Raw genomic sequence first — 12,162 nt, forward strand, 5'->3', positions numbered from 1 at the left:
ACCCCCATTTGACATCCTCCCAGCCCTCCTGCCAGAGTCAAAAGCTTGTCCTGAGCCTGTCCTAGGAACAACAGGGGCTACAAGTGAGAATAGGATCCCACCAAGAGTCCCTACCAGATTATTTTCATGCTCCTGCTTCCTGCTTCTACCCCCACCCCCATCAACAGCTCAGTGTGGGGCAGATTTATGCCTCCCCCAACCAGACTTTCTCCCTCTCCTTCCACACCTAGCCCACCCTATCACTTGCCCCTCCATCTCTCTCACCCTTGGTCACTTCTCTCCCTCACTCCCTGAGTCCCCCCTCTGACATAGAGGTGGCTGCCTGACCCCACTGGCCTCCCTTTCCTGCAGGTTGAGGCCCTCACCGAAGAAGACGCCCAGCACTGTTCGGTTTTGCAGGGAGGCCTGCCCTGCAGGGCCTTTCATGGCAGTGTTGCTAAGTTCTCGGGGGTTGGGCAGGTGGGGTTCTTCCAAGGGCTGGTACACACCATCCGCATAGGTAGCTGGGACCAGGCGCTGTAGCCGAGAGCCTGAAGTGGGAGAGTAAAGACAAGGATGAATTCTCAGGTGCACTTTCAGACTTCCTCTCTCCCAGGCTTCCCTCCATACCACAGATACTAAAACCTTAGGAATGGATGAGCCTTTGATGGTGATTGTCAGCCCTTACCGCTTAGTGGTGGGTATCACCCTGAACCTGGGGTTCTGTCTCTACCTTGTTCTCACTCACCTTTACTGCCCCATCTGTGCTCCATGAGGTTGTTGTACCACCCATCAAATCGCTGCACCTCCCACGAAATGGGGTTCTGAGCTCCTGTGTGAGGAGAGAAGGAAGGGGCAGTTGGGCAAGTCAGTACATGAGAGAATGGGTAAACCTGCAGGATATGGGTCCTGTGAGCCTAGCACTTGGGGCAGCAGAAAGTGCACAGATGTGGGAGGTAGGGTGCAGAGGGAAATAACCAGAGCAAAGTAATGTCCAAATTCAAGCCCAATTTTTAAGCTGCTGGGGCAAGGGTGTGGGGTAGGACATATCAGGGAGCACTAAAAGAATGTAGTCAGGTGCAGTGTGCTGACAAATGGCCTCAGAGAGAAAGAGGAAGCAGAATGGCAATGGGGAAGAGGATGCAGGAGACTTCTACTACCCTCATACCTCAGCTTTCTGGAGGACATGGCCAGACAGAAGCCATTCCAAGCTGTAAGACATCACACAGAGAAAGAGCCAGCCGCTCTTCTACCCAGGGAGGGACATGTCATTCCATGACCCATGGAATGTGGAGAAGGGCTTGGCCCTCTCCTGCTGAGCAGAGTCCAGAACAAGGGTATGGGCCAAGGGCTGTGGTTTTGGAGCCATTTGCTACTATGGTCTCTTTCCCAGATTTTTTGGGTGGAATCAGGGACTGACAGTAATGATAACCTCATCTCTTCCTCTTTGGGGGCATCATATCCCCCACATATTTCCTCCTCTTGACCCTACTGTACTCTCAAAAAACTAGGGCCAGGGAGAGAGCACTCAGCTACTGGAGGGAAGAGCTCAAGCAGTGGGGACAGAGGGAGGGTCCAGAATCAGATATAGCGGGGGTCCTTCTGGTCAGTAGATTCTTTTCCCCAAACTAGGAGGCTCCCTCTCTGCTCACCTCAGAGAACAGAACAAAGAAAAGAATTCTCATCGGCCAGAGGGTCTCTGATTGTCTCCCTTCTCAGACCAAGGACAGGATCTCAGAGCTACCCTTCTGCTCCATACCCAACACACACACACCAGGAGGTCAGAGAAGGAAAATGAGTCAGGCCCTGATGTTTGAGCAAAGAACTTAAGGAGAGCAGAATAAGTGACTCTAAAATATGACACTTTGGCATGTGGAATATTTTGAGGCAAAGGCAATCAAGAACCAGCAGACTCCAGAGAAACTCACCTCTCCCTTAACACCAAAAATAATTTAGATAGGGAGCCTGGCCCAGAAAGAGGGCTAATACCAGAGATAACATTTTATCTGTATGGTAGGGTAAACATCTAACCAAACATCTGCTCTTTGTATTGTCCTATGAATTTCTCTCCTTGCCTTTGAAGCCCCAAGCCCTTATTTCATTCTTCAGTTCAGGATGGCATAGAAGCCTCAACTGCCCAACTTGACCTTGGGTCTCCAATTTTTATAGGGCTCTCCTATTTATGAAATTAAATTTGTTTTTCTCCTGTTAATATGGCTTATGCCAATTTGATTATTAGACAGACCAAAGAACCTAAAAGAGAGGAAGGAAAAAAATTCTTCACACCTACAGAACTCAACTAAGGGGCCAAAATGCCAGGCAGCCACATACATGTGATTTCTAAAATAAGATGAACTGGTGGCAGAACAAGGTGGGGGGACCTCTTGGGGAGGATGTAGCGGGGAATGCCTCTTGGGAATAAGAGGCAAGAGATGGTGAGAAAAGGAAAAACCAAGGCCAAGGCATAGAGAGGAAGGAATGAGAATATGAGCAGCTCTGGCGAGGGAGAAGCTACAGGGACCATCTCATCATCTTATACCCCCAACCAAGACAGATCATTCTACAGCTTTTCTTTGCTCCCTGTTCTTGCATCCCCAACCTCTGATGATCAGGAGCTTGCTTTTTTTAGCCTAAGTTGTGTCACCCTAAGCCCACTTCCCTCCTCAGAGATGCAGACTACAGAGAATGGCCTTAGATACCATCCAAAGCTGAAGGTAACAAGATGAAACTCTTGTGGATAGTAGTTTATTGTTGTTGTTGTTGTTGTTGTTGTTGTTTTTCCCAACCATATTGTTCAAAAACATCAGTGGCTTCCCTTTGGAGAAATTAACTTTCAGTCCAATCTGACCCCAAGGTCCTTTATTTTTTTGTATGTCTAATCAATCTTTTTCTATTTATCTCGTCCTTTATGAGGAAAGAAGATGAGGGAGAGAGAAAGGGTCCCAGACTGTAAGGAATTAAATAGAAAGTGCTGACACATAAGTTGCAGGCTCCCTAATTCTGTGTATTTGAAGAAATATTTCATTCCATTATCCATCCATCTAGTCAACAAGCTGGAAATGAGCACCTACTATGTGTAGGCTGTTGTGTTAGCTAGGGAGTAAGGATACAGAGATGAATATGATACAGCTTCTCTCCTTGGAGGAGCCTAGAAGATACTGGGTTCCTCTGCGCCTAGCTATCTGTACTCACCCATGGGCATCAATGCCCCGAGCAGGAGTGTCCATGCCATAGTCAGGTGGAAGCCCATGATGAAAATGATAACAAGGCTCAGGTGTTAGAATATCTTAAAATGGAGACCCTAGAAAAAGAAGACAGAGAGAATGAGCCCAAGTAGTTCAGGAAAGTCAGGTCAGGGCCTCTGCAGGTCCCTATGAATCAAGGCGTGGGGCTAGGCCAAGGCCACAGTGAGTAGCACAAAGCAGAAGCCTAGCTCCCTTCCAAAAATCTTTCATTTAACAAATATTTGATGGGTGCATACTATGTAGTGGGCATGGAACTAAGTACTGGAGATTAGTGATGACTGAAGCAAAGAGAAATCCCTGTGTTTCTGGATTTTACCTCCTAAAATTAACTGGAAAACATTGCTCTGGCCAAGCTTCCTGCAGTGTTATTTTTGGAACAAGCCTTGCTTGGGGGCCAGGACACTGGGCTGAGGCCAGGATAGGGTGCTGCTAAAATGCACTGTGTGCATTTTAGGCAAGTCACTTTTCTGGTCTGAACCTTGGTTTTCTTTTCCGGCTGTGGGGGTAAACCTTCCTGAACTGTCTATTTCCTAGTGTGGTTTCTAGAATCAAAGGTGAGGATAAAAAGTAGCAGATGTTACATAAATGTAATATAGAAAGAGTGGTCTGGAGTTTGGCTCCTCTGTGTGGACTCAGGGGTTTGTGTGCTCAATGCCAGCTTCCTGCTCTCTCTCCCCAGGCCAAAAAGTCACCTAGTGACAACAGGGAAACAGAGGCAGCAGAGAACTCAGACTGGGACGCCGGAATGACACAGGGAGTGCCTCAGGCCAGTGAAGACCTCTTAAAGGCAGGGGGCTGAGAAACTATCTGGTGGAGGAACATGGGAGCTCAGGGAAAGCCTCATTTCCAGCTAAACTCTTAGGGTTCCTGGACAGGTTGTCTAGTCACAGAGGGGGGAACCCAGAGGGTTACCTCATCCCCACTTGCTATCTCCAATTATATGAAAAAACCTAGGCCCTGTCATAATTCAAAAGCTTTGCATTCTACCAACTCTATCCTAGAAACCTTTGATAGCTTGTGAAAAGCAGGGCTCTGGATGGTTGAAGCTGCAAGGCTGGACATGCCAAAGTGGCCACAACAGTCCTTCCCTGATCTAGGATGTCCTGCCTCCCTCCCCCACCCCCACTCTGATTTCTGGATCCTTGACCCCAGATGTCAATATATCATTCAATCTATAAAAGCGTGCAGTGAGCTTTCAGGCTAAGGACAACCTGAAAGGGAAGGTAGACATGCTTAATAACTACTCCTTGCCTGTGAGTAGCCACAACGATTTACACAGCAACATCGGTTCAGTAACTTCCCAACAACCTTGAAAGCAAGCACAACCTCATGACAGGGCAGTGATGCCCCAGGCAGTGGCAGAGCCAGAGAGAGAGCACATGTAGGTCTGCCTACATGACTACTTTTCCAGCCTGAAGTCCTAGAGTGGTGACCCTGGGGCGGGGAAAGATGAGTCAAGGCCATAGGGATTCCAACTTGGTCCCAAGGAAGGACTGAACAGGAAAGCCTGGTCTCTGAAAGCCCCAAATTCCCTTTCTAGCATGATGCCCTGGTGCCAAGAGGAGATCCAGAAAGATTCCCATAGGCCCAAGCAAACTAGGTCACCCAACATACCCAGGTTCCAAAGAATCCAGTTTTCCAAAACCTTGGTGGGATGGAAGATAGGCTCTAACAGGGCCCACTGGAACCTCTGGCTAAGAACGGAGGCACGAGGGACGGGGGAGGGAGGTCACACTGGAATTCCCCGCGGCGGAGCTGGGGCACACTCTGCCGCAACCATGTCTCTGGGACTCCCTTCCCCAGAGCACCCAGACCCACGGGGCCCAGAGAAGCCGTCCTGGATCTGACCTGCGTCTGGAGCGTCCGGAGCCGAGACTGCGGCTTAGCTCCTGCCTGGCTCGCAACTGGGCCGGCGATGCCTGCTCTGGTCCGGCTCCCTCTCTTGCTCTGCGCCGGGGCGGGCGGGACTGGGGAGTGAAAAGGGGACGGCGCGCCCCAGTCCTAAGGCGGGGCGGGGCGGAGTGGGGCGGGATAGAAGCCGGTGAGGCTGCGACCGGCAGAGGTGCTCCGAGGGGATCGGAGCCCGAAAAGTGAGACTGCACGTGCTTGCAGGGCTCTGCTAGTGCGGCCACGTGGTGGGCAAAAAGGGCAAGTCTGCTTCTACAGGTCTGCTGGGGCTGGGAGAGGGCGGAGGACCGAGAGGGTGCGGGGGACGGGGAGGCACTCCCCAAATCCTCTCCAAACCGTCGGATCTGGGCTCTAAGACCAAGAAGTCTGCCCGCAGACCTGGCCAGGCATCCAAGTAAGGCACCGTCCTCAGGCCCTGTCGGAGTCTGCCGTAACCACTTCCCACCTCGTGTTCCTCGTGCGATCTCGGGGGAGTCTTACCGCGCCCCGCAGGACCCCAGACTGCATCGCTAGGTTTGTGCTGGAGCTGCCTAGGGTTTGGGCATGGGGAGAGGAAAAGGAGGGGTTGGAGGGATGGCTGTGGAGGAGATAGGCACCTGTCCCTTCTCTGCGCCGGGCCTGGGTAGAAGACAGTGCAGCAGAGCCTGGGGTGTGGTCTGAAAAGGCCGAGTGACTTGGAGTAGGAGGCAGGGGACGATCCCGAACCCGGTTTGTCCGGTCATAGCCTGGTCCTTAAGTGAATTAGAAGAGTGGAAGATGGAAGGGAGCCCCACATAGAGAAAGGGCATTGCGCTTTGGTGACAGAACTTCCGGACCGGGTCCCCTCCCTGATCCTACTCCCAGGAGTGCTGCGTGTGAGATTCCACGAGGAGGAGGCCAGCGGCGCGAGCTGCCACGCACGCATTGTTTGGAAGAGGTGAAGGTAGGGAACCTTAGTCTCGTGTGAGTGGCTGGGATGCAGCTGCTGGGGGTCTGTGCGGTCCCGTTGGGTTTGGGAGAGGGCCTTGAAGTGTCGACCTCACTCTGGCCCCTAGGACGCACTTTTGTGTCCACCCAAAATTGAATTCAGATCTTTAAAGAGAAAGTTTGGTAAGAAACTAAGAGGGGACAAGAAAAACCTCATAAGACAGGCCATAAACAACACAAAGTTTACAGACATCAAATCCTTATTCTGGCTTAACTAGAGTCTGGATGGTTTGGCTGACGTGATTCAGCACCCCTGGGATCCTTCCCCACCTTAGCGCTTACTGGGGATTCCTGCCTCAACCTACTTTTCAGATCTTGTTCTGTTTCTCTTAATTTCTCCTTTGCTGCAGCAACACACATACACATGCCCCCCACCCCACCCCCACCCCGCCAACATTCTTGAAAAAGAAAGGCTAGGATAGGAGTTCTTGACAGGGTCCCCTTAGCCAGCCAGAGCTGTAAACTTTGAATGGAGTCAATCCCAACCAGAGAAATAAACCATCACATTCTAGTAGCTGTATATCACCAATGAGAACTCTTGGAAACTCCAGGTGTGCCATCCTTTGTAGATAATTAGTAGTCTTTACTCTTTGGGTTCCAGAAGATGGGGGTGGTGGGCAGGGAGAGACTTCAGGAAGAAATACCCGTCAAGCTACGAAAGACCATGAAGCACTAAGCACATGAGAACTTTGGATGCAGAAGACTGGAGCTTTATACTAGGATGAGTTTTCTTAAAGATTGCAACTATCTCTTGCCCATCCCTTATACATACATGAGAACCCTACTTCATCCTGTGGTAGGTAAGAATTGGATTACTGTGTCTGAAATACAGCTGTGAGAAATGCTTCAGTATTCTAAGGGACTTTAGAAAAGTAAAAAGTGTCCCTCACGTCTTCAGGCCAGGTGAGAAAGGAGGACCCTAAACTGTGAGGATTGGTCTTGCCCCAGTGAGAAAGCACCCCAGTTTTGTCATAGGAGCCTCTGGAAGGTTTTTATGTCTAGATGTCTATGTTACTGAGAACTACTTCTTTCCTGTGCCTGTATTTCCATTTATATGAACTTGTAGATATGTGTCTGATTGTATCTTGTGCTTATTTATATCAATATCCATTATGTATATGTACCAGTCATAGTGGTAAACTAGGGGAGAAGTGGGTCAAGTGAAGACTGACACGACATTTTTATCAGAGTAGAAGAAATTCTACTATCAGACCCTCCTTGGCAAGCCAGGGAGAAAGACGTTCCTGAGGGCAACTATAAGCTTTGGAGGAAAAGCAGGATTCCTGGATGTGGGAACTTTTCATTTAAGTCCTACCTCTTCATGCAGGTGACCTGTTAGCTTAATAATTAAGATCAAATTAAGATCAGGGTCATGAAAAATTAAAGTAGGCAATGTAGATTAAGGAAGACCTAATTCATTAGTAGTTGTATATCACCAATGAGAGCTCTTGGAAACTCTGAAAAATTGAATGAGAAGAAATTAATCAAGGCAAATTTTATCCACCAACTGTCTTTTAGCTTTAGTCATCTTTAATATTTTGGAGAATTGTAAATAAGTTAACATTGTTCTTCTGTACTTAAGATATAGAAAACCTTTTGTTAGTGTTTCTTAGACACACCATGTTAATAGTGATGAGCCATTCTTGTAAAATATTTTATAACCTCCCTTTCAAATAAATGCAGAAATAATGTTAATATATGACCCAACCAAAATACATTACACTATTATTATTTGCTTATATTGCAAATAGTTGATTTTGAAATTCTAGCATATAACATGTATTCTTACTATTAGCAAACTTGCTCTATCTTCCTATCTTACTAACCAAGATAATCTACATTTCATAGCCTATACACACACACACACACACACACACAGCCTTCCATCAAAATTCTAATGGCTTCAGTCTAGGTGTTATAAGTAAAAAATATTCTTAGACCAATAAACATTGCTTTAAAATAAATATTACAATCACATATTTTACAGTAATTTGATCCACAAATTCTTAGTTACTCATCTTCAGCTAGAGTTGAAATGTGTGTTTCAGATTCAGTTAAACATGAACATTTATGCTTTAGAGACTCCGACTATTGAAGAGGCTTTCTGAAAATTTTGTGAAAGTATTAAAAATTGACAGGGATGGTCAAATTCCTTCCTTCCCAGTGCATAGCCCTATATTGGTGATACTCGGTAAACGCTGAATGAGTATAGTATAGGGCAATGAAGGAGCATAGCTCCCTCTTGTGTGTGAAAATAGAAGATACCATTTGGAGGGAGAGGAACATATTAATGTATTCATTCATTTGATCCACAGACCCATCAGTATATGCTACATGCAGAAGATGCAAAGATGGAAAGACAAAGTCCCCCTGACCTTAAAGAGATTAGAAGCTAAAGGGGGAGAGATGTTCAAACAATCAGAGTATAATGTAATTATTGGGATTGTGGAGGAATGTTCAAAATGCAATCAGAACGTTAGAGGTAGGAACGTCCATACTGGCCCAATGATGTCAGAGGAAATTTCACAGAGGAGTTAACACAAGCTGAGACTTGAAGGGTGAAAATGAGTTTGCCAAGAAGGTAAGAGCATTTCAGGCAGAGGAAATAGCATATACAAAGGAACGAAGGCTTGAAAGAGCATGTCCGATTCAGGGAGAGGCCAGTAGGTTCAGTGTGGCTAGAGATTAGACTGGGTGAAAGATGGAGGTAGAAGGGTAGGTGGGACCAGATCACAAAGGACTTTCTATGTAATGGTGAGAAGATTATATTTTACCCAGAGCAAAAACGTGAAATAATTATATTTGCTTTTAGAAAAATTGTTCTGGCACCAGGCAAGACAGATGAAGCTGAATTAGGGCAGAGACAGTAGGGAAGGAAATGCATGGATGGATGGTTTCTAGAAATATTTAGGAGGTAAGATGTTCCAGGTCTCTGACTTATTTGATTGATGAGGTGGAGAGACCACTAAAGAGACAAAGAAAACGGAATCAAAAGCAAAATAGAGACAGTGAATTCAGTTTGGGACCTGTTAAATCTGAGGCATCTGTAGAACATCCAAGTGAAAATACCCATGGATGAATTGACCCTTTTGTGTTTGGAGCCCAGGTAGGTGGCCTACCTAGAGACATAGATTCAAGAAGCATCAGCCATGAAAATGAATGAGTTTGCCCAGGGAATCATAAGGACTGCTAAAAGAAGAGAGCCAAGATAGAATCCTGGAGCGCATAAACATTTAAGAGGGAGGAAGAACTGGCAAAGGATTCACAAAAGGATGGCCAAAGGCAGGAGGCCCAGGAGAACATGGTGTCATAGATGTCCTAGTAGGAAAAGTTTGAAGAAAGAGAGAATGATCCACAGTGTCAAATACCACAGACAGGTCACAAAGGATGAAAAGAGAAAACTTCTCTTTGGATTTAGCGCTTGGTGACCTAATGGAGAAGTTGAGCATGGGGAAAAGTCAGATCGCAATGAGGAGAGGAGATAAGGCAGTGGTAATATCAACATGAACTATTCTCCCAAAAGCCTGACTGTGAAAGGGAGAGAATGGAATAAGATGGTAGCTGGAGGGGACCCAGAAGGTTAAGGGAGAGAGTCCTTTTTCTTAGTGTTCTTATTTATTTGTTTGTTTGTTTGTTTGTTTATTATTTATTTATTTATTTATAGGCGAGGCAACCCTTGGTTGACCTCACAGATTGCAAGGACGTTGTCAGCTTACAATCCTTTATTTTTTTATTTTTTACACCTACAGCACCTGGTCTTCCTAGGTGGTCTCCCATCCAAGTATTAACTAACCGGGCCCAACCCTGCTTAGCTTCCGAGATCAGATGGGATTGGGTTTGTTCAGGGTAGCATAGCCGTAGACTCTTGTGTTCTTGATAGGAGAGAAATTTAAGCATCTCCTTGAGAGAAGGAGCCAGAGGAGAAAGAGGAGCTGCGAAGTTTCAAAGAGAAGGGATAACTGATGAAAAAGGTGGTGGTGAAGGCAGGCAGGACTAGGGGCAGAGCCCAGGAGAAAAGGAGATACCCATTTCTCTGGGATGGAAGAGTTTACAAGTTAAGAAAAAAGCAAAACTACATGTTAAAACTGAGACTCAGAGGTTATGGGACAGGATTAAAAGTTAAAACCATCCATCTTTCTGTTTCTTTGCTGATATCATGCTACCCCCAGAGAGAGCACAAGGAGATGGCCAGCTTAGAAGGAGAGGGGAAGGCTATAGTGTATTATAAGAGAATCACAGAATTTAGAATTGGAAGGGACCCATGGATCATCATATTCATTTGCAGATAAGGAAACCAAGGACAGAGGAAGTTGTCATTTGCCTGTCTAATGTTAAAAAATTAGTCATTGAACAGATGATTACTAGAATTAGTGATCACATTGTAAGGTATAAAAATGTTGAATCACTATATTGTTGTACACCTGAAACTAATATAACTAATATAATATTGTATATTACCTATACTTAAATGAAAAATAAATAATAAATGTTCATATATTTTTTAAAAACGATAAATTAGCCACTAAAGAACTGGAACCAGATCCAGAACTGATTCCAGCCCACAGAAAAGACTGGAGAAATAGATAAATGGAGTAATGAAATGCCCCTTCCTTCCCAATCTGGTAGTTTCCATTTATTGATATTACTCTGTTCTAGGTAATATTCTTAGCACTTTACATACACAATCTCATTTCATACTCACAATGACCCTCTGAGGTAAACATTATTATCATCCCTATTTTTTTAGTAAAACCAAGTCTCTGTAGAGGTCAGGTAACTTGCAAGAGGCAGAGGTGGAATTCTGACACAGAGCTGCTTAACTCCGAAGCTTATTCTTTCACTGTATCACTTAACAAGACACTATCTGGTCAGACTATAAGTCATGGAGCCTCCTGGGCAAACCCAAGTCCCTGTATAGGTCCTACGCAGGGAAATGAGTGGAGCAGGGATCATTGATTATAGGATGCATTTCTTTTCACTTTTTGACATCTCTGAAGTTGAGGCATATCATGGAATTGAGGTATAATGATGACTGTCATGTACAGAGAACTAAACATGAAAAAAAAATATTAGAAATGAAAGAAAAACAACAACAACAACAACAACAACAAAAAAGGTAAAAATTTGAAAACAAAACACCCTCCCCGCCCAAAAAAAAGAAAAGAAAAAAATGGCTGTCATGGTTTACTTAGTTCTCGTTCTCTCTCTCTCTCTCTCTCTCTCTCTCTCTCTCTCTCTCTCTCTCTCTCTCTCTCTCACACATAATAATATCGTCTGTCATATACGTCAAACTAGCTCTGAGATCACAGGACAAGCAGAGAAGAGCTGAGCCAGGGTTTGAGCTGAAATGAGGCCTGGGAATTTAAGTCAAGGAGGAAGGCTGCTGTTGATGTGTGGGGTAGAGGGACATCTGGCTCTAGCACTGTGCCTGGTGGAGGGTGGGTGATCCTTCAGTACTTATTGAGGTAAACTCAATTCAGCTTGATTGTTCTAGAGTTGCCAGAGCAGAAGCCAGGTGCTTGAGAGAGCTGGACAGACCAGAGTGGGCAGTGCCAGGTCTGGGAATCAGCCCTCTGATGATGTAATTGAATTATGTGCTTAGGAGAGCTGTCTGGCCTTTGTTCCTTTGGGAACTGAGAAAGAAAGCCAATCTTTTTGTAATCTGTAACACCATCTTTCACCCTTATGCCTTTACTTGATAGTAAACATAGCTCTTTTTGTGTTCTACAATCTGTCTGCTTGTGCTGGAGGCCTAAGGGAGATTAAAAAAAAAAAAAAAAGAATTATTTTCTTAAGACAGTCCCAGAGGAAGCAGAGAAGCCTTGAGGGTAGTGGTGGCATTGATTTAGGGGACCTGGGGTTAGGAAGGGAGCATAGGGCAACAGAGACTGAATGCCAAGACCCTCATTCACTCACAGCCAAAACACACGGGGAGCTGGATGGCTGAGGGGCAGTGGAATGGCAGTAACGGTGGAGTCTGGTGAGCTCCAGAGAAGAGGGGCCTGGTTTGGTGTATTCTTGACTGTATCTCCAGCAGCAAGAACAGTGCCTGGCACATAGAAGG

The 12,162-nt window shown here is 45.9% G+C and overlaps 1 protein-coding gene and 1 pseudogene across 1 annotated transcript in view; both read right to left on the reverse strand.

The window, feature by feature from the left end:
- Positions 1-3,229, reverse strand: part of DUOX1 (dual oxidase 1) — a 31,329-nt gene extending 28,100 nt beyond the window's left edge. The window contains 3 exon segments of the mRNA XM_006920407.3: positions 366-530; positions 728-811; positions 3,172-3,229. Of these exon segments, the coding sequence (XP_006920469.1) occupies positions 366-530; positions 728-811; positions 3,172-3,229 (307 nt within the window).
- Positions 3,230-9,838: 6,609 nt separating this feature from the next.
- Positions 9,839-9,961, reverse strand: LOC112469706 (annotated as a pseudogene).
- Between the last annotated feature and the right edge of the window lie 2,201 nt (positions 9,962-12,162).

The sequence above is a fragment of the Pteropus alecto genome, unplaced genomic scaffold, assembly GCF_000325575.1.
Source record: "Pteropus alecto unplaced genomic scaffold, ASM32557v1 scaffold86, whole genome shotgun sequence".
Classification (NCBI taxonomy): domain Eukaryota; kingdom Metazoa; phylum Chordata; class Mammalia; order Chiroptera; family Pteropodidae; genus Pteropus; species Pteropus alecto.